We start from the raw sequence: 25,654 nt of genomic DNA, 5'->3' as shown, positions 1-25,654 counted from the left end.
AATATTTATGAACATATAAATACACCAAATAACACAGCAGTACCTATTTAAAGCAGAAACTATAGGAAATGCAAGGAAAAGTAGGTAGAATCACACTAATAATAGGAGTCTTCAATATACCACTCCCAGTACAGGATAGGTCAAATGGACAAAAATAAGATATAGAAGATCTAAACAAAATAATAAGGCAGAACATATGGGTGAAAATATCAGACATATACTCAATAATAGAGAATTTATCTTCTTCATAAAAGTGCATGGAACATTTATGGAACTTGATCATATTAGACCAAGGAAAACATTAGTAAGTTCTGTAAAATGGAAATACTACAGATAATACTTTCTAATTGCAATATAATAAACTTAGAAATTTTTAAAAAATAAAAAAAGACAGCTTTTCACCTAGAAATTTATAAATCATCTATTAAACACTTATTGAGTAAAAGGGATATAGAAATTGAAATTAAAAAATTTCTGAAAAAAAAAGATAAAAAACATTACTTATCAAAATACATGAGATATAATCAATAAACAAAAGAAAATTCATAGCCTTAAACACACACAGCAATCAGAAATATAAAAATCCATTCTAAAACTCTATGGAATCTCAAGGGACTGCAAAGAGTCAAAACCATCCCAAAAAAGAACAAAACTTGAAGGACTCACATTTCTTCCTAACTTCAAAACTTACTACAAAGCTATGGTAATCAAAAGAGTGTGGTATCAACATAAAGATAGACATATACTATACAAGAATGGAATACAGAGCCCAGAAATAAAGCCTCACATATATGGTCAAATAATTTTCGACAAGGATACTAAAACCATTCAATAGGGTAAAGGACAGTCTTTTCAACAAATGTCTCTGAGAAAACTGGACATCTACAAACAAAAGAATAAAGTTAGACCTTAGCTAATACCATATTTGAAAATTAACTCAGAATAGATCGAGGACCTAATTATGAGACCTCAATAAAATTCTTTAAAAATTTGTTTTTTTATTTGACAGACAGAGATCACAAGGAGGCAGAGAGGCAGGCAGAGAGAGGGAGAGGAGGAAGCAGGCTCCCCACTGAGCAGAGAGCCCGATGTGGGGCTTGATCCTAGGACCCTGGGATCATGACCTGAGCCAAAGACAGAGGCTTAACCCACTGAGCCACCCAGGTGCCCCTCAAACAATAAAATTCTTTAAAGAAAAATAGGATTGGGGCGCCTGGGTGGCTCAGTGGGTTAAGCCTCTGCCTTTGGCTCAAGTCATGGTCTCAGGGTCCTGGGATCGAGCCCCGCATCGGGCTCTTTGCTGAGTAGGGAGCCTGCTTCCCTTCCTCTCTCTCTCTGCCTGCCTCTCTACCTACTTGTGATCTCTGTCTGCCAAATAAATAAATAAAATATTTAAAAAAAAAAAGAAAGAAAGAAAAATAGGATTAAAAGCCACAGGATTTAGGGCACCTGAGTGGCTCAGTTGTTAAGTGTCTGCCTTTGGCTCGGGTCATGGTCCCAGGGTCCTGGGATCGAGTCATCAGGCTCCCCCTGCTTGTGTTCCCTCTCTTGCGGTGTCTCTCTCTGTCAAAAAAATAAATAAAATCTTTAAAAGCCACGGAATTTAGTAAGAATTTCTTGCACTGACACCCAAGACAGAGGTAACACAAGAAAAGGCAGGCAAATTATGACTCCATGAAAATTTAAAAACAGTATCCATAGAGTAAAAGGGCAACCCACAGAATGAGAGAAAATATTTGCGAATTATCTGTCTGAAAAGGGATTCATATCCAGAATATATGAAGAATTCCTAGAATACAACATCAAACATACCTGATTCAAAAATGGGTAAAGGACTTAAGAGGACATTTCTCCAAAGAAGACGTATGAATGGCTAATTAGCACATGAAAAGAAAAGATGTTCAACATCCCTAATTATTAGGGAAATGCAAATCAAAACTACAATAAGATACCACCTCGGACTTATTAGGATTGCTACTATCAAAAACTCCAGAAAACAAGTGTTGGCAAGAATTTGGAGAAAACAGAACCTCTTGCATGCTATTGGTATGAATGCAAAATGCTACAGTTGCTGTGGAAAACAATATGGCAGCTCCTCAAACAATAAAAAATAGAATTATCATATGATCCAGCAATTCCACGTCTGAATATACCCTCAAAAGAACTGAAAGCAGAGTCTTGAAGAGTTATTTGTACACGCATGTTTCTAATAGCATTATTCAGAAAAGCTAAAATATGGAAGCAACCCAAGTGTCCAATGATGGATGAATGCATAAACAAACTGTGACTGAATATACATAGAATGGAATATTTTCAGTCTTAAAAAAGTAGGAAATTCTGACATATGCTACAGCATGGATAAACTTTGAGGACATGCTAAACAAAATAAGCCAGTTGCAAAAAGATGAAAACCCATAGATTCCATTTATATGGTACTCAAAATAGCCCAAATCATAAAGACAAAAAGTACAATGGTCATTGTGAGGGACTGAGGGGAGGGGAGCATAGAGAGTTACTGTTTAACTGGTATAGAATTATAGTTTTACAAGACAAATAAGTTTATGGGGATGGATGGTGATGGTTGTACAACAATGGAAGTGTATTTAATACCACCAAACTGTACATCTAAAATATGGTTGGGGCATCTGAGGGCTCAGTCAGTTAAGTGTCTGCTTTTGGCTCAGGTCATGATCCCAGGGTCCTGGGATTGAGCCCACACTGGGCTCTCTGCTTAGTGGGGAGCCTGCTTTTCCCTCTGCTTCTCCCTGCCACTCTGCCTGCCTGTGCTCTCTCTCTGTCAAAAAAAAAAATAAACGAACAAAATCTTTTAAAAAATAAAAAATGATTAAAAAATAAAATATGGTTAAGATGGTAAAGTTTACCTTTTGTGTATTTTAGCACAATAAAAAAGAAAAAACATACAAATACACACACAAATAGATTAACAAAGCAAATAAAAAATAGGAAAAGAATGAAAGAATAAAATACAGTAGTCCTCTCTTACCTGCAGAGATATATACCAAAACCACCAATGGATACCTGAAGCCACAGATAATCCCAAGCCCTATATGTTTTTTTCTTATATATACATACTTATGATAAAGTTTAACTTATAAATTAGGCACAGTAAGAGATTAGCAATGACAACAAAAAATAAAACAATTATAAAAATATGCCATAATAAAATTTATGTGAAATTTATGTGAATTCTTTTGCTCTTTTTCAAAATTACTCATTGTACTATCACCCTCCTTCTTGTGATGATGTGAGATGATAAAATAGCTATGTGATGAGATGAAGTGAGGGGAAGGATACAAGCGATGTGACATAGAGTTAGGTTACTACTGACTTTCTGATGATACATCAGAAGGATCATCTGCTTCTGGACCACAATTGCCCATGGGTAACTGAAATCATGGAAAGCAAAACCATGGATGAGGGAGAACTACTGCAAATATATCAAATCCTAATTTAAAACTAGAAAAAGAATAACAAAATAAACCAACAGAGAGTACAAAAAGTGAAGAAAATAGCAAAGTTAGTATGGTAGAGAACAGAAAAACAGTAGACCAAATTAATAAATCAAAATTTTGGCTCTTCCAAAAAAATCCATAACAGGCACACACTAGCCAATTTAATCAGGAAAAGAGGGAGAATGCACAAATATATGAAGTAAGAAATGACAAAGGGAAACTAACTATTAATACAGAGAGATTTTTAAAATTTTAAATTGTTTATTTTTTTTAAGGTTTTATTTTTAAGTGGTCTCTACACCAGATGGGGCTTGAAATTCCAATCCTGAGATCAAGAGTTGCGTGTCAGTCAGGAGCCCCCAGAGAAATTATTTTTTAAAGATCAGAGAAATTTTTTTAGCATAATGAGATTAGTATTTCTCTCCAAATAAATTTTAAAACCTAGCTGAAACAGAAAATTCAGTATACCTGAGTTGAACACAGTAGAGAGAGAAAACTTAGACTAATTTCCATAGAAGAAATAGAGAAGATCATCAAGGAATGGTCCCCACCAGAAAAATGAAAAACAAAGGACCAAAGAGAAGAAAAAGAGAAAGGAATGGAAGTAGTATATGAAACAACAAACAACTGAGAACTTTCCAAAATTAATGATAGACACAAATCACAGGTACGAGAGACGCATAGAACACTAAGTAGGAAAACATCAAAAAATCTACACCAAAAAGTCAATATGCACATTTTATTCAAACTACAGAAGAGCAAAGACAAAAAGAAAATCTTAAAAGAAATCACGGGGAGAAAACACTTCACCTATAGCAAGGCAGTGATAAAAATTACACTGGACTTTTCTTCAGAAACCATGCAAAGAAGAGAGTAGAATAAAATATTTAAAGTGTTAAAAGGAAAAAACCATCAGCCTTGAATTCTTCCAAATTACCCTTAAAAATGAAAGAGAAATAAAGACTTTCTCAGACAAAAATTGAAGACATTTGTCACCATTAAACCTGCTTTGCAAAATAAGTAAGAAGCTCTGATCTACATAGAGAAAGAAAAACATTAAGGAAAGAATAAATGAAGATAAAATAAAACTTTTTGTTTACCTACTTTTAATTGACCTAACAGATAACAATCTGTTTAAAGTAATAATAACAACAATGTATTCAGTTTTATAGCTTTTGGGGAAGTAAAATAAATTACAGCAATGTTACAAGGGATAGGGGAAAAATTGGGAGTTGGGAATATCGTGTTATAAGGTACTTGCAAGTATTATTTGAAAGTGGGCTTGGATTAGTTCTAAATACATATTACAAACTCAAGGACAACCACTAAACAAGGTTAAATAAAAGTAAAATGTATCTGCTAAGAGAGGAGAAAAACGTAATCATATAAAATACACAATTAAAACCAGACAAGGTTGGGGCATCTGGGTGGCTCAGCTGGCTAAGCGACTGCCTGGGATTGAGCCCCTCCTTGGGCTCCCTGCTCCTCAGGGAGCCTGTTTCTCCCTCTTCCTTTGCCTGCTACTCCCCCTGCTTGTGGTTTCTTTCTCTCTCTGTCAAATAAATAAATAAAATCTTGAAAAAAAAAAAGATAAGGCAGAAAAAGAGTGGAAGACGAAAAAGGAAAAGGAAAAAAAAAAGAATAATAAGAAGTAACAAATATGGTGACTATTAAACCAAATATATCAAGTGGTGTTTAAATACATCAATTAAAAAACAGATGGATTAAAAAAAACAATTATATGTTGTCTACAAGAATCCATATTAAAATACAAAGATACATATAGATTAAGAGAAAAGGAATAGTGTAAGATATGCCATGCTGGAGTAGCTATATTAACTTCAGATAGAACAGATTTCAAAGCAAGGAAAAATATTAGGGAAAAAATTATTAGGGATAAAAAAAGGCATTACATAATTATAAAGGGGTCAATTCTCCAAGAAGACAACAATCTTTAATGTGAAAGCACCTGGGTGCCTGGGTGGCTCAGTCGGTTAAGCATCTGCCTTTGGCTTAGGTCAGGATCCTAGGGTCCTGGTATGGAGCTCCACATCAGTCCTGCATCAGGCTCTCTGCTCTGAGGGGAGCCTGCTTCTCCTTCTGCCTCTCTCTGTGTGTCTCTAATGAATAAATAAATAAGATCTTTTAAAAAAAATGTGAATGCACTAAGCAACAGAGTGTCAAACATGTAAGGCAAAAACTAATAGGACTCCAAGGAGAAATAGGTGAATCTACTCTTATAGTTGGAGACTTCAACACTCCCCTGTCAGTAATGGACAGATCCAATAGTCAGAAAATCAGCAAGGACATAGTTGAACTGAACAATATCTTCAGTCAACTGGATCTATTTCACATCCATAGAACACATCATCCAACAACAGCAGAATACACTTCCTTTACAAGCTATCAGAGAACATTGTCCAAGATAGACCACATTTGGTCCATAAAACACACCCTAGATTTTAAAAGAACATAAATCATATCAGTGTGCTCTCAGACCACAATGGAGTAGAAATCAATAACAGAATGGTAGCTGGGAAACTCCAAATAGTTATTGAGTAAACCACAGACTTCTAAAGAACACGTGGGCCAAAGAAATCTCAAGGGAAAAAATTTAAAATATTTTGAACTAAATGAAAATTAAAATACAACTAATCAAAATTGTGCAATACAGTGAAGGCAGTACTTAGAGGGAACTTTATTTTTCTATTTTTTTAATTAACATAAAATGTATTATTTGTTTCAGGGGCACAGGTCTGTGATTCATCATAGAGGGAACTTTATAACTTTGAATTAATATATTAGAAAAGAAGAAAGATCTAAAATCAGCAATATAATCTTCTCCCTTAGGAAACTAAAAAGAGAACACATTAAATCCAAAGTAAATTAAAAAAAGGAAATAAAAATTAGAACAGAAATCAGTGAAACTGAAAATAGGAAATCAAGGGATAAAATCAATGAACCAAAAATTGGTTCTTTGAAAAGATGGATAAAATTGATAAATCTCTAGCCAGGTTAACCAAGAAAAAAAGAGAGAGGACACAAATTACTAATATCAGAAATAAAAAGGGGACATCCTTACTGATTCTAAGGGCATTAAAAAAGATAATAAAGGAATATTATAGACAAGTGTATGCCCATAACTTTGATAACCAACATGAAATGGACTGAATTCTTGAAAGACATAATCTACCAAAACTCAACAAGAGAAATAGATAATCTAAATAGGCCTATATCTATTAAGAACTTAAATCAATAATTAATAGCCTTCCCCAAACAGGAAGGACCAGGTCTAAATGACTTCACTGGTTTATTCTATCAAATATTTAAGGAAGAAATCATACTAATTCTTTACAATCTCTTCCAGAAAATAGCAGAGGAATACTCTCTAATTCAGTTTATGAGGCCAGCCATTATCCTAATATCAAAACCAGACAAAGACATTACAAGAAAGGAAAACTACAAACCAGTATCTCTCATGAAATAGATGCTAAAATCCTCAACGAAATATTAGCCAATTGAATCCAACAATGCATAGAAGGAATTATACACCATGACCAAGTGGGATTTATTCCAGATACGCAAGTCTGGTTCCACATTCAAAAATCAATTAACGTTATCTATCACATCAATAAGTTAAAGAAGAACAATCATAGGACAATCACAAAAGATGCAGAAAAAAAGATCTAACACAATCTAAACCCGTCCATGATTAAAAAACACAAACACCTCTCAGAAAACTAGGAATAGAGGGGTATACATATCCTAATGTATTTGTCAAAACCCATAGAGTGTGCAGATATAAATAGTGAACACTAATGTAAACTACGGACTTCACCGGGAAGTGAGAAAGCATATGAGAACTCTCTGTACTTTCTGCTTGATTTTCCTGTAAACCTAAAACTCTCTGAAAAATAGCTTGTTAATTTTTAAATTTATTTTAGGAGAGAGAGTGTGTGAGCATGGGGTAGAGGAGCAGAGAGAGAGGGAAAGAGAATCTCAGGCAGACTCCATCCTGAGTGGGGAGCCCTAAGCAGGGCTCGATGTCATGACCCTGAAATCACAACCTGAGCCAAAACCAATAGTTGGACATTTAACTGACTGTGCCACCCAGGCATCCCTAGTTTGTTTAAAAAAAAAAAAGAAAGAAAGAAAGAAACAACACCACAAAAAAACAACATACTTCAAAGTCTTTTTAAGTAAATCATTGTGATTCCAGTACATAAACAAATAGACCAATGGAATAGAAAAGAAAGTCCAGAAATAAGCTCAAGGACATATCTCAATTTAGTATCTGATAAAGGAAGTTATCTCAAATCACTGGAAAAGATGGAGCTTTCAAATTAAATTAAATTAAAATAAATTTTTAATTGAAGTATTATTACATTATTATATTAGTTTCAGGTATAAATATAATGATTCAGCAATCCTACATATTGCTCGGTGTTTATCATGATGAGTAAGTATACTTTTAATCCCTTTTATCTACTTCATCCGTCCCTCTATCCTCCTGTCCTCTGGCAAATACCAGTTTGTTCTCCATATTTAGGAGCCTGATTTTTTATCTCTTTTTTCTTTGTTTGTTCATTTGTTTTGTTTCTGAAATCAAAACATCTGAGCGTGAGGTCATATGGGTATTTGTCTTTGTCTGACTTCACTTCCATAATGCCCTTTAGGTATGGACGCATGTTGTTGCAGAGGGCAAGATCTCAATATTTTTATGGCTGGGTAATATTCGTGGGAGATATATATAGATATGGATATACATATCACAGAAAAGATGGAACTTTTTAATATATGGTGTTAGGACAACTGGATAACTATTTGGAGAAGTTAGATCAGCATTTCAAACCATACATAAGAATAAACTGTAAAGGGATCAGAGATCTAAATGCAAAAAGAACAAAATCACACAAGCACTCGAAGAAAAGCATGGATGAACATCTCTACAGTTTGGGTATAAGGCAGTGGTTCTTAGCTGCAGATTATTTTTTAAAACGTTTTATTATAGTTTTTTACTTTTTGAGAGAGGCAGAGAGAGTGAGAGCAAGCACAAGCGGGGGTGGGGGAAGTGGGGGGGTAGCGGAAGAGAATCTTAATTAAGCAGGTTCCACACCCAGTGCAGAGCCCAACATAGGGCTCAATTTCACGACCCTAAGATCATGACCTGAGCCAAAATCAAGAGTTGGGTGCCTAACTAACTCAGTCACTCTGGCAGCCCCACTGCAGATAATTTTGACCCCAGGGGACATTGAGCGATGTCTGGAGACATTTTCAGTTGCCACAACTATCAGAGTCCTACTGGCACTGAGAGGGTAGATATCAGGGATGCAGCTAGAAGTCCTACACTGCCCAGAACAGCTCCCCACATAATGAAGACATACCTAGCCCAAACTGTCATTAGAGCAAGGGCTGAGATAACCTAGAACAAGGGAAGGCTAGTGACTACTACTTAAAATCCAGATGCAATAAAAAAAATAAATTTAACAACAAAAAAATACAAATTTTGAAAAGGTTTTATTTTGAACAAATTTAACATTTTCCCCCAATACTCTGCATTTTGTTTTTTCATTGTAATTATGTAACATAAAGAAATAGTAAAGAATTTTTCCACCAAGCCCTTCATAGGTGTTCCCAGATCCACTCTAATGAGCCATACAAATTTAGAATATTCTGTGTAGACCACAATTGGACAAGTTTGGAACTACTGCTATATATAATGTTCATCTGTGTCTTAAATTGGTTTTTTTTTTAAGATTTTATTTATTTATTTGACAGACAGAGATCGCAAGTAGGCAGAGAGGCAGGCAGAGAGAGAGGAGGAAGCAGGCCCGCTACTGAGCAGAGAGCCCGATGCGGGGCTCTATCCCAGGACCCTGAGATCATGACCTGAGCTAAAGGCAGAGGCTTTAACCCAATGAGCCATCCAGGCACCCCTGTGTCTTAAATTGTTAACCTAACCTGCTTCCCTGAGTGTCCTCCTCATAATATCTACATTCCTGTGTATCTATGTTTGTGTGGCTGTGCATGTGTTGGTGTGTCTTGTAAATTTCTTTGAGGCATATGTATTTGCTAAAGTAACCACATTTTATGTTTAACATTTATTCAGTGTGAGGCACTGTCCTAAGTGCTTTATGTATGTTAACATATTTAATCATCACCACAAACCTAGGAGATAGGTTGCCTTTTATCCTCATTTCACAGATGACACTGAGACAAAGCAGTAAGTAAACTTGCCCAAAGTCACACTGCCACTAAGTGGTGGAGCCAAGGAAGGATTCATTAACTTCTTGATAAATATTCTCTATTATGGTGTTGATGAAAAATAATGTTGAATTGCTTAAAAAGCTGAATCTTTTGGGGTGCCTGGGTGGCCCAGATGGTTGAGTGTCTGCCTTTGGCTCAAGTCATGATCTCCAGGGTCCTGGAATCGAGCCCTGCATTGGGCTCCTGGTTCAGTGGGAGGCCTCCTTCTCCCTCTCTCTCTCTGCCTCTCCCCCTTGCTTGTGCTCTCTCTGTCTCTCTCTCTCTCTAATGAATAAATCTTGAAAAAAAAGGCTTAATCTATTTCAACTTTTATGTATAAGTTTTGCCAAAACCATTTTTGAATGGAGTTTTTTTTTTTTTAAACGATTTTATTTTAAGTAACCTCTATGCCCAACATGGGGCTTGAACTTACAACCCAGAGATCAAGAGTAACATGCTCTCCTGACTGAGCCAGCCAGGCACGCCAAATGGAGCTTCTTTTATTTATTTATTTTTTATTATAGTAAGAACACTTAACATGAGATCTGCCCACTTAGCAAACTTTTACATGCCCAATACAGTACTGTTAACTTACAGGCAGATCTCTAGAAATTATTCATCTTGTGTAATTGAAATTCTATACCCACCAAACCCAATCTCCCCCTTCTTTTGAATGCATGTCCATGCTCACTCTGCTCCCATATTCATTCCTACGTTGCTTGAGTGTTTTTGGTTTGTTCCTATTCCTGCAAACATTGCACAAAAAGCCATATGCCCTGTATGCTTTGGGATATTAAATGTCCCCTTGTTATATCTGTATTAATAACAATTGTACATAATAAACACGGTATAGAAAACTTCTAACAGAACCACTACTATGGATCTAGCAAGATATTCTAAAGCAGCACTGTCCCTATAAAAGCTCCATTAAGAACAAGAATGTTTTCTTTTTTCACACTGAGACCTATTCCTCTAGACAGATACAAAGCAATTATGACAGTGTATGGACTTGGACCACCCAAATGCAAGAAATACCTGTGTATTGATGTAGAATTTTGGCCATCTCTTGTAAGCGGTGGCCCTGAGGGCTGAACTTGAAAATGATGTCATCGTGATGTAAGAAACTGTATAAGTGGTAAAAGGTGATTTTGTTGGCTTCAAACATTGTTTTAACATAAAGATCATGGGTGCTAGAAGAGAAAGCAGGGATAATATGTCAATGAATGACTTAGATGATGGCGGACAGGTGTCTTTTTTGCTTTGCTGTCACTGACCTGCTTATCTGGCAGTTGGTCTCCTGGCTGAAAGCACATTTCATAAGTATGTCCAGGGTCATCAAGCTGATATGCTCATAGACCTCTACAACTGTGTCCTGAGAGCTGCAAATCTTCTCCCACTTACCCTGGCACAGGAAGTCAAGATCAATGACATCATTATCATCATCAAACTGCCATTATCCGAAGGCCCCTCCCTGACCCTGCTCTTAGGATGTAAGGTAGACAATGCTGGCCTAGGAGGAGCCAGAGGTCAAATAGGTAAATTAAGCAAGTGCTTACTTGGCATGAGGAAAGGAAAACTGCACCCAGCTGGGTGAGAAGGAGCATGGAGCAAACCAGGTCTGGTAAATGGCTGAGTTAAGTATCTTTGACCTTTCAGTTATTATCATAACTGCATTAAAGAAGATCGGAGTCCTAGGAAAACAGACCTATAATTACAAAGGATTTTCCCAGGGCTTCCTCCGTCTTCAGTCCCCAGATTGCTAGACACTCCAGCCCACCATCACTACTGCCAACTACCATAGCCACACTTAAACTTGGAACACTGTAAAAAACATTTTCAATTCAGGGGCACCTGAGTGGCTGAATTGGTTAAGTGTGTGACATGATTTCGGCTCAGGTCATGATCTCAGGTTTATGAGATCAAGCCCCACTTAAGATTCTCTCTCTCCCTCTGATTCTCCCACCCTCTTTCTAAAACAAAAACAAAAACAAAAACAAAAAACAAAAACCCAAACTGAAAAACCAAACACATTTCTTTCTTTCTTTTTTTTTTTTTCCCCTTGACTCAGGTTGGTTTTAGTTTTAAATTTTTTATTATGTTCAGTTAGTCAACATATAGTTTTTGATGTAGTGTTCAACAATTCATTAGTTGTGTATAACACCCAGTGCTCATCACCACATGTGCCCTTCTTAATACCTAACACCCAGTCACCCCACCCCCCGGTTCTGTAACCCTCAATTTGTTTCCTGGAGTCCAGAGTCTCTCATGGTTTGTCTCCATCTCTGATTTCTTCCCATTTTCAGTTTTGCCTCCCTATGGTCCTCTACACTATTCCTTATGTTCCACATATGAGTGAAACCATATGATATTTGTTTTTCTCTGTTTGGCTTATTTCACTTAGCATAATCCCCTCTAGTTCCATCCATGTTGATGCAAATGGTAGGTATTCATCCTTTCTGATGGCTGAGTAATTTTCCATTGTGTATGTAAACTATATGAATGGATCTTCTTTATCCATTTTCAATTCCGAAGTGGGGGACAGAGAGAAGCCATGAAAGGAACAGCTTTGGGGAGCGACTTCCAGTCCAGTGCTGCCTCTGTCCACTTCTTCCCCCAAGTGACGTACTCACATGGCATGAGATGTTTTGCGGCTGAAAATGCCATAAATTTCCCTGTTGAAAATGTATTTGTCATAATAAGCATTCTTTGTGTAAAACACAAATAAATCTGAATGGTTAAAGTGAGATCAACCTACATTTGTTGAGCACCTATGCCATTGCTCAGGACTGTTATGCATTTTGAAGTCTAAAAAAAAAGGCAGAGATTTTTTTAAAAAGTTTTAACCCAAATGTCAATTGTTTATTCAATTGCTTTTATCTTGAGTTATGTAAGTTTTACTGAGTAAATAAAGTAAATTTAGAAGAAATGGGAGCAAAGCGGGGTGGGGGGTGGTGGGGTCAAGGCTGGAGGCACTTGAGCACAGTTCAGCAGAGGATAGGAGCCAAGAGTGGGGTCTCAGGCATAGGTGGGACAGAGAAACGAGGAAGACAGAAGTGGTTTTATTGAAACAGAGATAAACCTAGTACCGCCACTGACTAATTTGCAATTGTGCACAAAGCTGCGCAGCACAGGAATGGAAGGAGCATGGCCTCCGCCCTATGCCCCCTCGCCTGCACCTCTGGTTCTCTGCCAAGAGCTGAGACATGGGTTGTTTTTTTTTACTCCAACCAGGGCAACTTAGGTTAAATCCGTTTCTGTGACAACCCAACCAATCGGGTACTGGGTAACAGTGGTTCTCTCTTGGGAAAAGGGATGGGTTTACAAATAAAGATGGAGGGAAACTCTAGCTTTGTTTGCGGGGTTTGAAGTGTTTCTAATAAAACTTGCATTAATGGATTACTTGTCTGATTTTTTTAAAAGTACAAATTTAAAAATCTAAAATATACCAGGTACAAGTGGAGTTTTGGAATGAGCTACAAATTTAAAAATCTAAAATATACCAGGTACAAGTGGAGTTTTGGAATGAGCTCATTTATCAATCAGAGACCACCCAAAGGAATATTGCCCAGCCAACATTCTCCTGCTGCTTTGAAAATGCTCAAGTCAGGGGCGCCTGGCTGTCTCAGTGGTTAAAGCCTCTGCCTTCGGCTCAGGTCATGATCCCAGGGTCCTGGGATCGAACCTCACATCAGGCTCTCTGCTCAGCAGGGAGCCTGCCTCCTCCATTCTCTCTCTGCCTGCCTCTCTGCCTACTTGTGATCTGTCTGTCAAATAAATAAAAATCTTAAAAAAGAAAAGAACAGAAAAGGCTCAAGTCAGCTCCTAATGATCCACCACTATCCACAAGAAGAAACTCACAACTGCAACTTTCATGTAGACACTTATACTTTGCTAGGGTCTTTGTGTCCATCAGGCAAGTTCATTCTAACTTCCATGCTTTGTTCATGCTAACTCGCTCTGCCCAGAATCCCCTTACCCATATTATCTACATAATCAAGTCCAGCTATATATTTCCTGGCAAATCTGAGTCTCCTCTGAATCTGAAGTCACGATAGCTGGCCCTGGTTCCCTTGCCTGTCATTTATAGCAGTCACCATCTGAATCTCACTACTTGGTACTTGGTTTACTGCCACAGGGTCTCAAAATACATCTAAGTCAGATGGCCAGATCTTTATCATACTTAATCACCCAAAGAATCAAAGCAAAAGTTTACATAGACACCTTGCTCAGCTGGTAATTAAACATTGGGTAATTTCTAGGAACCACCCTCAATTTTCACTTTCACTACCCAGTACACATGTTAAACCCATTCCTTGTTGGAAGCATTCTGCACCACACCAGAGCACTTTTTGTCCCTTCACTTACCAGCATTGTTTTCACAGAATGGGCCATTTCCTCAACATATGATTTCAAGATATTAACACTGAACCCAGGAGTTAGGAGTCTACGGTGCTGGAACCACTGGGGTCCATCTAGACTCAGCAGTCCTTTTCCTTGAGAAATAAAAGGAACAAAACCTCATGCCATTTTATTAGATGAAATGAAGAAGGAGAGGCGAGGAACACAACATCATGGGGTGACTGTGGCACACAGGTAGTCATAACAGAGTGGAAATCAGAACAGTGCTCATATACTAAGTTGGAAGTGAGTTTTGATACGTACATCTGGGATGGATGTATTTAACATTGTGAGGAAGACCCCAAGTTTTGTAGCCTAATGAGTGTGCCAATCCTGAAATTACCAGCTACTACCTGTATAGTAACTGAGTAAGTCACTTAATGTTCCTGAGCCTTTGTTTTCTCAATGATAAAGTATGATAACAAGCATCTACTTCATTGTGTTGCTGTGCAGATTAAATGAAGGTGTATATATGAGGCATCTAAACCATCCTCTAGCTTGTGGTAGAAACACAACAATATTCATCTCTTGTTGACTCCAAATCAATCCATAAACTACGCTCTAAACACAAAATTTGCAAGGAACTAGACCTGAATATCCACTCTGCCCCAATATGTCTCCTCCTGAGTCCTAGCCTGTGCTTTACACCTATAAATGATATGAAATGGAAACACTCAGGAAGACCAATGTTTTACAATCTTCTGTTGCAAGAAAGATCATTAACGATTTGGCTTTGAAATAACCTTGAAGTTTATTGTTATGTAATTTCCATCATTCATTGAGAGCTTACAACATGTCAGGCTTGGGATGCATGGTCCAGCGCTGGTCCAATGCCAGCCATTACACTAAGTGTAGAAAATATGTGCTTCACTTAATCTTCACAATGGCCCAGAGATGTAACACTCATTAGATGTTTTCCCCAAAATCACATTCAACTAGTCAGTGGGAGACAGTACTCAAATCCAAATACCTCTGAACCCCAAACCTACAGTTTTTTTCTTTTATTTCCTTCTTTGTCTAACATAAATACTAATTACATGACTAAAAGTATTAATTTATGTGCTCATTAAATACTGTCAAACTATACTTCAGAGCAAAACTGCACTGGGGAAGTTTTGGTTCTTTTGGAAGAACCAAGAAAACAAGAGAGAAGAAAGGATAAAATAAGGATTAAGGCATGAAGCTGCAGTTTTAAAGACAGAGATGGGACCAGTTCACACACATGTGCCTTGAGATGAGACTTTGGAGAGAAAAATGGACAAAGAGTGTTCCTAGTAAGTTGTGTTGTGTGTTGGCTGAGCACTCCCTCTTGATCTTCCCTTAGAAAACTTGCAGTATAGAACTACCATCCTCTTAAATGCTTTTGAGCATTCTGATTTGTTTCTTTGGAATGCTCTACAATAGTAAGGGGACCTCAGATGAGAGAGTGAGTCACTCTGCTTTCTTGCACATACTTACCAAGATACGGAATCAAGAACTTGTGTGGGTACTTGGACTTGGGATCTGCAGAGTCAAGTAGAGGAAACAAATGACAACATTAGAGGGAAATTACCTTGGTGAAGGTTCTCTTCATTTGCCTGCACTAAGCATAATTAGCAAAAAGGAGCCCAGGGCTCACCCCTTATAGCCCTGGCAGGCATAGGAAGACCACAAGTCTTGGTTGAGGAACCAGAGAACAACAAATCCCAGGAGGCAGACAGGAACACAAACCCAGATTCTTCCTTTATTTACACTTTCTCCAACAGAAACAGAGATTGTCTTGAGGGTTACCAAGTTTCCAGAACAGGATTTGGGACAATATATTATATCCTTCTTAGAAAATAGATTAGGGATTAGAGCAGGGGCTGGCAGACCACAGAGAAAGGGGAACAAATGCCTCTTGGGGTTCACATGAATTCTAACATGGAGGTATTTTACAGCTCTTGTCCTTTAAGAGGTGGGCAACAAACAAATCAGGGCTGAGGACACGGGACATGGAGAGTTTCAGGGAAAGGCTGTTTTCCTTTATTAGGTTTTACTAAAAGTAATGGAAACAGTGGACAGGGAAGAAAGATTAGAATATAAGCTCTTAGTTAAAACTAAGTTAGTTAAAGCTGATGGAGCAAACACCAAATATTTTAATTTTGTGCTATGAGATGATCCACCACGGATGCTTTGAAAAAGGCTTGGATGGGGATGTTAGGTGACTTGTGCCCCAAAAGGAAACAAACATTTGCAAACAAAAAACCAAAATTGGAACCACCATCAAGAGGTTATACTGGTAAATTAATGACCTAGCATTCAGGTTAACATACTGAAATGCCAGAGGCTGAGCTACTTCTGAATTCCCCTGAAAACTTACACTCAAGCAGCGGTTGGGGGTGACGATTATTACTGATACTGAAGTCACAAAACCAAGAAGCAGAGGAAGCCCTTGGTGATCTGGTGGTGCCAGCCTGGCTTTAAGATACATCCTCAAGGGCCCATGGGAGTCTGAGGTGGATAAGGGACTGAGTGGGATATTATAGTCCCTTTCAGGATTGGTCAGAAACCTCTCCCCACTTTCTCCAGGTCTCTCTTTCTTTTTTTTAATTCCAGGATGGTGAACACAGTGAAACTAATTTATATTAGTTTCAGATGTAGAATATAGTGATTCGACAATTCCATACATCATCCAATGCTCATCACAACTAGTGCACTCACTCCTTAATCCCCATCACCTATTTTACCCATCCCCCGCTCTGGTAACCATCATTTTGTCCCTAGGCCCCTTAAAGGCTGAGTTCTAATCTTTGCCTCAGGAATTCATTAGAATCCTGCCTGTGAGTTTTATATATCACTCCTAGGAGAATTAGGTTCCTGAGATTCATCCCTTTTCTTACCTGTTCTGCCCAAAAATATCCTTGCGTAGTCTGGGTCATAGATGTAGAAAAATGCTTGAAAAGGCCCAACCCAGCAAGGAAAGGCACAAGGGTATTTTTCAACAAGCTCCTCAAATTTCTCCATTTTACCATCCTGAAATAACTGTAGTGAGAAAAAGAGTGAAGGAAGTTAGAGGAACCAGTCTGGATTCATCTCCTCTTACAGAGGCAAGCTGAAGGTAGGGCCTCAATAAGTTCACACAAACATGCTTTCCTTGGCATATCCAAGCTTGGAGTATAATTTTTAAAAAGATTTATTTATTTATGGGGCGCTTGGGTGACTCAGTGGGTTAAAGCCTCTGCCTTCAGCTCAGGTCATGATCTCAGGGTCCTGGGATCGAGTCCCACATCGGGCTCTCTGCTCATCAGGGAACCTGCTTTCCCCTCTCACTCTCTGCCTGCCTCTCTGCCTACTTGTGATCTCTGTTTTTTAAAAAAAGATTTTATTTATTTATTTGAGAGAAAGAGAGAGAATTGAGGGGAGGCAGAGGGAGAGGGAGAAGGAGAGAATCTCAAGTAGACTCCCTGTTCAACGTGGAGTCATTCTCACATCCTTGAGATCATGATCTGAGCTGAAATCAAGAGTCAGACACTTAATTGAGTATGCCACCCAAGCACCTAATGAAGTTCTGTGTATTTATCTTCTCAATGTAAATGTATGTTGCATCCCCAGAATAAGTCCCTGTCAAATGACATCTATGGTAAGCTGTTTTCCTGAATGAGAAGATGAAGAGACCTGAATCTGCCTCACCTGCCAAGGTTATGCATTTTGATTCGGAGTGGAGTCTGGAAGCTGAGATATTTTTCCTATGTAGGAAGCTAGTTGATAGTTGACTGAATATAACCCATGATCCAGCTCACAATTTCCTCTCCCCTTTCCTTTTTCTAATTATTGAGGAGTGATTCTTTCTTGTGACTTCATAGTAAAAGCTTCTCCCTAAAAATCTGCCCACTCCATCTACAAAGAAAATCCCATTCTTTCCCCTCACAACAGCAGATGGCTCATTTATACAGGTGTGTGAAGCTTGAAGCAAGTTTAAATAAAATTCTCAGCTTCCAACATTTATAAACCAGAGTACAAATACCACCATCAAAGATGAACTTTTTGCCTTAGCAAGCAAGTTACTAATGACTCATCTAAACAGTTCCTCTAAATCACTGACAAGAAGATAAATTTATATCCACTTCTTGTATAACGTGAGAGTGTGGGGGGCACCTGTATGTGTGTGTCTGGGTGTACCCAGTGACACCTGATTGTGGGGGTCATGACTTGCAAAGAAACCCTAAGGCTGGCAAGTTCTTCCTTGTGTGACCAACCATACAGAGTTTGCCATGTGATTTGTCTTACCCTCAGAAAAAAGTGGAAAACTTTGGCTCCCAATTTCCTCTGTTACCATTTAGCACCTTTATCCCATGAAGTGTTCTCTGGAAAGTTTAGGGCCCCTAGGAGGTTGAGATTCTTGAAACCTAGCTCCTGAAATCGTACAGACTCATTTTTGCTAACTACAGTCAAGCCAGTGACAAGCACCCACTGACAATGCAAATGATGTCTCCCAACAAAACAAATGTTCCTTCATTAATTCATTTGTAAACCATAGACAAGTGAGTATTTATTAAGGGCTTACTATATATGCCAGGCAGTAGAGATGTAGGGAAATATAAGACAGGCAAGGTCTTTGCCCTCATGGAAATTACAGTTTAATATGAGGATTATTTCTTTAGGTTAGAAATTGTTATGGACACCCTCAGCCACAAGCATTTGTTTATACTTTTATTAACTCCTGTCTGGGCAAAAAGGAGAGAAAGCCATTGTGACTCCTATAATATATGGATTTATATTTCTTCATCCACAATATTATCTTAATACATTTGAAAACATGTCTTACACATATTTAGGAAACACTGCTTAGAGATATTCAGAGAATGCTTAGTCCCCAGACAAATAGTAATAGCTAACCTTACCAAGAACTACTATGAGCTAGGTACTGCCATGATCAGGCTTTCCATGATTTATATTATTTAATCTTTATACCAGGAACCCTATGAAGCTGATATGATTAGAACCTACATTTTACAGCTGAGGAAACTGGACCTTAGGGAGGTTAAGGAAAACAGTTCCAGCTGTTCCTTGTGGCTATCTAAGTGGCAAATTGTCAAAAGAAACATAATGGGTAAAAAAAATAAAATAAAATAATGTAAACAGGTAGAGTTGGTATTATTAGTCAGCTTGATATATTAGCCATCTCTCATCTGTAAAACTCTGGTAGAGGCCCTTCTAAAACACACACAAGAAATTTACTGACAGTCAAGAGGTTATGGACTTTAAAACATTATGAATGCAATAAATAATCTGAATAAAAATAAAACCATTTTGTCTATAACAGTATCAGAAAGAATAAAAATTCAGAAATAAATTAAGAAAAATAAATGTAAAATTTATACTCTGAAAACTATAAAACATTGTTGAAAGAAATTTGAAAATACTCAAGTAAATGTAAAGATGTTCCATGTTCACGGATCAGAAGACTTAATATTGTTAACATGACAATATTTCCCAGATTGATCTATAGATTCAATGTAATCCCTGTCAGAATCACACCTGGCTTTTTTGTAGACATTGACAAGCTGATTCTAAAACTTATATGGAAACCAGAGGTATCCAGAATAACGTAAATAATCTTGAAAAAGAACAAAATATGGGCACCTGGGTGGCTCAGTTGGTTAAGGGTTAAGTGTTTGCCTTCGGCTCAGGTCATGATCCCAGGGTCCTGGGATAGAGTCCCACCTCAGACTCCCTGCTTAGAGAAGAGTCTGCTTCTTCTTCTCCTTCTGCCCCTTCCCTCCTGTTCATGCTCTTTCTCTCACACACAGAAATAAATAAAATCTTTAAAAGAAAGAACAAAATAGGAAGACTTATGATTCCCAATTTCAAAATTTATTATAAAGCAAAAATAATTAAGACAGTGTGGTATTGGCATAAGGACAGACATATAGATCAATAGAATAGAATTAAGAATCTAGAAACAAACTTCATGTTTACAGTCAACTGATTGCAGTGTCTTTTGTTCCAATGAGCTGGTTCTTGGTGGGCCCTTGGATGGAGGCTCCTCACTAGAAAGACCAAGCAATAATTAGAAACTTGGAATCTTCAGTCCCAGTTCCCATTCTACAGAGAGCGAGAGGGACCAGAAATGGAATTAATGTTCAATCATACCTACATGATGAAGCCTCTGTAAGAATTCCAAAAGTATAGGGTTTGGAGACCTTCTAGTTTGGTGAACATGTGGAGGTACTGGTAGAGTGATGCATCTGGAGAGGGCATTGAAGCTCTGTGCCCCTTCTCACGTACCTTACCCAATGCATCACTTCGAACTGCATGTTCATCTGTATCTTTTATCATATTCATTTATAATAAACTGGTAAAGAGTAAATTAATTATTTCCTGAGTTTTGTGAGCTGTTCCACGTATTAACCAGATCCGAAGAAGAGGTCACAGGAATCTCCAACTTACAGGTGATTGGTCAGAAGCACAGTAACCATCTGGACTTGCCATTGGCATCTGAAGTGGGGTGGGGGGTAGTCTTGTGGGGCTGAGTTCTTAATCTGTGAGATCTGATGCTTTCTCTGGGTAGGCAATGTCAGAATTGCATTGTATCACAGGATTGCTTGATTGCAGCCTGGAGGTGGGGGCACTCACCCAACACCTGGTGTCAGAAGTGTTGTGAATATGGTCCTAGTGTGAGAGTAAAGGGGAAACACAGGAAAAGAACTGGGTTTTTCCAATTCAGGTTCCAAACAGTTCAATGAGGGGAAAAATAGTCTTTTCCACTAATGGTGCTGGGATAACTGGATAGCCACAAAAAATAGTAAAGTTAGACCCTTACCTTACACAACATGCAAAAATTAATTTAATGGATCAAAGATCTAAATGAAGGAGCTAGAGCTATAAAACTCTAAGAAGAAAACATAAAGAATTAACCTTAGATTTGGCAGTCAGCAGCATTTCTACACTAAAATGTAGAAAATCTACATTTTCTACACAAAAACCAGTTGATGTTCTAACAAACAATCTGAAAAGAAAATAATGAAAACAAGCCCATCTGCAATAGCATCAAAAAGAATAAACTATTTAGGAGGTGAAACCAAGTATTGGAAAACCAAATACTCCCAACCAACAAGGTGAAAGACTTATATAGTGAGAACTAAGTATTTCTGAAGAAATTTAAAAAGACATAAACAAATGGAAATACATTCCATGATTATGGATTGGAAGATTTATTATTAAGATGTTAGTACTACCCAAAGTGATCTACAATTCAATATAATCCCTACGAAAATTCTAATCTAATGGGAAATAGAAAAATCCATCCTAAAATTTATATGGAACATCAAGGGAGCTTGAATAGCCAAAACGTCTTTAATAAGAAGAACAAAACTGAAGGACTCATGTTTCCTGATTTCAAAACTTACTACAGAGCTACAGTAATCAAAACAGTGTGGTTCTGGCACAGAGAGACATACAGGCTAATGGAATAAAATAGAAAGTCTAGAAATAAACCCCCAAATATATGGTCAAATGATGTTTGACAAAGGTGGCAGGACAGGGAAAGGGACAGTCTTTTCAACAAATGTTGCTGGGAAAACTGGATATCCACATGGTAAGGAATAAAGTTGGGCCCTTCCTTACTTAACACCATATACAAAAATTAATGGAAAATGGTTCAAAGACCTAAATGTAAGACCTTAAACTAAAATTCTTAGAAGAAAACAGAGAGCAAATTCTTAAAAACTTTGGATCTGGCAGTGATTTCTGGAATATGAAACTAAATGCACAGGAAAAAAGGAAAAAATATACAAATTAGACTTTATGAAAATTAAAAAATTTTGTGCATGAAAAGACAGTAAAATGGAGTAAAAAGTAAAAAACATGGAATGGGAGAAATATTTGCAAATATCCGATAAGTGGTTAATATCCAAAATACATAGAGATCTCCTAAAACTCAACAACAGAAAATAACCTGATCCAAATATGGGTAAGGAACTTAACTAGACATTTCTCCAAAGAAGACATACAAATGGCACTGAGCACATGAAAAGATGCTTAACATCACTAATCACTAGGAAAATGCAAATCAAAAGTATAAGATACTACCTCTGATTCATTGGGACAACTGTCAGAAAAAACAAAACAAAAACAAACAAACAAACAACCCCCCCCCCAGAAAACAGCATGTGTTGGTAAGAATGTGGAGAAATTGGAACCCCTGTGCTCTTCTGGTGGAAGTGTAAAATGGTACTTCCACTATGGAAAACAGTGTGGCGGTTCCTCAGAAAATTAAAAATAGAATTACCATATGATCCAGCAATTCCATTTCCGGGTACTTATCCAAAAGAATTGTAAGTAAGGTGTCAAAGAGATTTTTGTACACCCTTCCTCACAACAGCTAAAATGTAGAAACAACCAATCACATCCCCTGATGGATGAATAAACAAAATAAGGTATATAGGCACAGTGAAATATTATTCAGATTAAAAAAAAAAAAAGACAATTCTGACATATGCTACAATATGGATGAATCCTGAGGACATTATGCTAAGTGAAATAAGCTAGTTACAAAAAGATAAATACTACACGATTCCACTTATATGAAATAGTAGTAGTCAAAATTGTAGAGTAGTCAAAATTGTAGAGACAGAAAATAGAATGGTGTTGCCAGGGGCTGAGGAAAGACAGAAATGGGGAACTATTGTTTAATGGGCACAGAATTTCAGTTTTGTAAGATGAAAAGAGTTATGGAGTTGGATGGTGTTAACGACTGCACAACATTATGAATGTATTTGATATCACTGAACTGTACCCTTTTAGAAATGGTTAAGACGGTAAATTTTTTTAAAGGTTTTATTTATTTATTTGACAGACAGAGATCACAAGTAGGCAGAGAGAGAGAGATGAGGAAGCAGGCTCCCCTGCTTCCTCAGTCATAGACCCTGAGACTGTGACCTGAGCCGAAGGCAGAGGCTTAACACACTGAGCCACCCAGGTGCCCCAAGATGGTAAATTTTATGTTATGGACATTTTACTACAGTAAATGTGTTCTGAAAAAAATTGGAAAGGTATCAGAATTTTCAACATCATCCTGAAAGGTAGAAGACAATGGAATGATGTCTTCAAAATTCTGAGAGAAAATTATATCCAAAGTATAATCTATACCCAGCCAAACTATCAATCAAGTTATGAATTTTAACGGACATTTTCAGCCATTCGAGAGCTCAAAAAATTCACCTGACATTCCTTCACTCAATCTCAAGAAGCTACCCATAAAAATGATGAAATAAATCAGGAAAAAGAAAAGACGCATTATCCAGGAAACAGAATATAGGACACAGGGTAGCACATTATCTGTGTACCGAGCCTAGAGAACATCCTAGAACAACAATCCACTCCAGATTCAATCGGGGAGGTGAGGTTGTTGGGAGAAATGCCTCCAGAAAAGCACATAGGCTGACAGACTTTTCAATATGTTTCAATATTTGGAAATATTGTTGAGATGTATTTGACAGATCTATTAAAAACATTTGGGAAAAAATAGTGATAGATTTTGAAAAACAGCATATGAGAAAAGGAGGAAGGTAATAACACCAGGGGAGAAATAAAGTTCTATGAGAAAAGAAACAAAATCAACCATTAGATCAGTGGTAAATAAACATTTACATAATCAAGATAATATAAATATTAATTATTCTATTTAACAAAAAACACAATGTAACTATATTGGGACAGTAAAAGATCAGGTATAAATGATTACTCCCATCATGAGAGAGTTAATGAAAGGATATCTAAAATCATTAAATTAAGAAACCCAACATACTAATATTATTTTGCCAGTAAGGATTGAAATAAACAGGCAGAGCAGTTGAGAGTGGTTACTTTTGGGCAGAAGGACTGGGAGTGGGGGAGCCAAAGGATCATGCACTAGCTCTGCTGGGGACCCCCCCTCCCCACACCAGCCATCCTTTAAAATTCGGCCCAGATTTCCATAGACTTTCCTTCCTTCCCTAGGTAGAGATGCCTATTTCCTTCCAAGATCCTCTGTCCCTAGGCTTCTATCAAAGCACTCATTACCCTGTATTTGCATTTTCTCTTTGTGGTCTAAGTATTCATCTGACTTGGGCTTCGTCTTCTTCTTCTTCTTCTTTTTTTAAATTTAAACTTTATTTCATTTTTTCAGTGTTCCAAGATTCATTGTTTATGCATCACACCCAGTGCTCCATGCAATACCTGCCCTCCTTAATATCCACCGCCAGGCTCATTCAACCCCCCAGCCCCCCTCCCCTCCAAACCCCTCAGTTTGTTTCTCAGAGTTCACAGTCTCTCATGGTTCGTCTCCCCCTCCAATTTTCCCCCGGCTGACTTGGGCTTCTGAGGGCTGGTACCGTTCTGCTTGTAATCCCAGCACCCATCACACAATTCCACTCAAACCTGGCTGAATGAATAAAACAAGGAATCAGAGGACCACAAAGTAAAGGTCTCCCTCTTACACATTTCAATTTGCCATCACTTTCTGAGTGATCGGTGGGGGCTGCTCTTTACTTCCCCAAATCTTGGGAAAAGTTCATTTTCTCTGGTTGTAATGCACTAAGGGTGGCAACTAATTGTGTTCTATTTTGCCTATTTTCTGCAGTTAATAAGCATTATTTAGAGTAACATAACTATTTTTAAGCGATTCATGTGGAAGGCTTTTAAAAGAAATTTTTTATAAACATATAAGGTATTATTAGCCCCACGGGTACAGGTCTGTGAATCGCCAGGTTTATACACTTCACAGCACTCACCATAGCACAAACCCTCCCCCAACGTGTGGAATTTTTAAGATGCAGTGCATAAATGCAAGAGATATGTGAAGCAACAGAGACTGCCCTAAATTACAGGACGATCTTTTTCTGTTGGCAGTCTCTACATACGTCCTCCCAGCAGCGCCCTACCCCCGCCCCCCGCCCCCCGTCCCCCGCAAGCTTCCAATCCAGGGGCTCCAGGCTTGTTTCTCTTTACCTGCAACCCTGTGAGGGAGCAAGCCCAGAGTAATGAAAAGATGCCGAGAGCCACAGGCTGAGCCAGAGAGGGCAGGATGAAGCAGTGAAAGGAAAGGGAGGAAGCAGCCCATCCCTCCGCCCGCCTGGTATCCTCGGAAGCATCCTTCTCCGTCCCTCCCTTCCATTACCTTCTGGTGCCCGTAGAACCAGTGGATGGGAGGCGCGGGGAAGCGGCACAGGTCTCGCAGCAGCCGCAGCCTCCGCAAGTAGAGCTTGATGGCCTGCAGCAGGCCCAGCGCCAGGCAGAACACGAAGGCCAGGTACAAGGGCCGCGCCCAGCGCGTCTCGAGCCAGGAGGACTCCATCGCCGTGCGATGCGCGGTCGCTGGCGGCCTCCGGGGCTCGGGAGGGGATGGGCTTTCCCCGCCCGGCGCCTGAAGAGGATTGCCCAGCCCACCGCGACTCTGTGCCCTCCAGCAAGTTCCGCTCTTCCCCGGCGAGGAGGAGGACATCTGGGAGGGAAAGCGCCAGCTTGGCCAGAGGAGGCAGTCTCGAGTTCTCCGATTTCTAACCCTTTATCAATTGAGGCGAATCTTCATTCAGGGC

General features: G+C 38.4%; 1 protein-coding gene across 1 annotated transcript in view; it reads right to left on the bottom strand.

The window, feature by feature from the left end:
- LOC122899940 (cytochrome P450 4X1-like) overlaps positions 1-25,434 on the bottom strand; it is a 39,030-nt gene extending 13,596 nt beyond the window's left edge. Inside the window, exons 1-6 of the mRNA XM_044238173.1 lie at positions 25,237-25,434; positions 16,979-17,120; positions 15,576-15,620; positions 14,085-14,212; positions 10,994-11,121; positions 10,755-10,909 (exon numbers count right to left, since the gene is read on the bottom strand). Of these exons, the coding sequence (XP_044094108.1) occupies positions 10,755-10,909; positions 10,994-11,121; positions 14,085-14,212; positions 15,576-15,620; positions 16,979-17,120; positions 25,237-25,413 (775 nt within the window). The 5' untranslated portion in view covers positions 25,414-25,434. The remainder of the gene's footprint in view (positions 1-10,754; positions 10,910-10,993; positions 11,122-14,084; positions 14,213-15,575; positions 15,621-16,978; positions 17,121-25,236) is intronic.
- Between the last annotated feature and the right edge of the window lie 220 nt (positions 25,435-25,654).

Source organism: Neovison vison, chromosome 2 (genome assembly GCF_020171115.1).
Source record: "Neovison vison isolate M4711 chromosome 2, ASM_NN_V1, whole genome shotgun sequence".
Lineage (NCBI taxonomy): Eukaryota > Metazoa > Chordata > Mammalia > Carnivora > Mustelidae > Neogale > Neogale vison.
The sequence above is the reverse complement of the archived record's forward strand: the minus strand, read 5'-3'. Positions and strand labels throughout refer to the sequence as shown.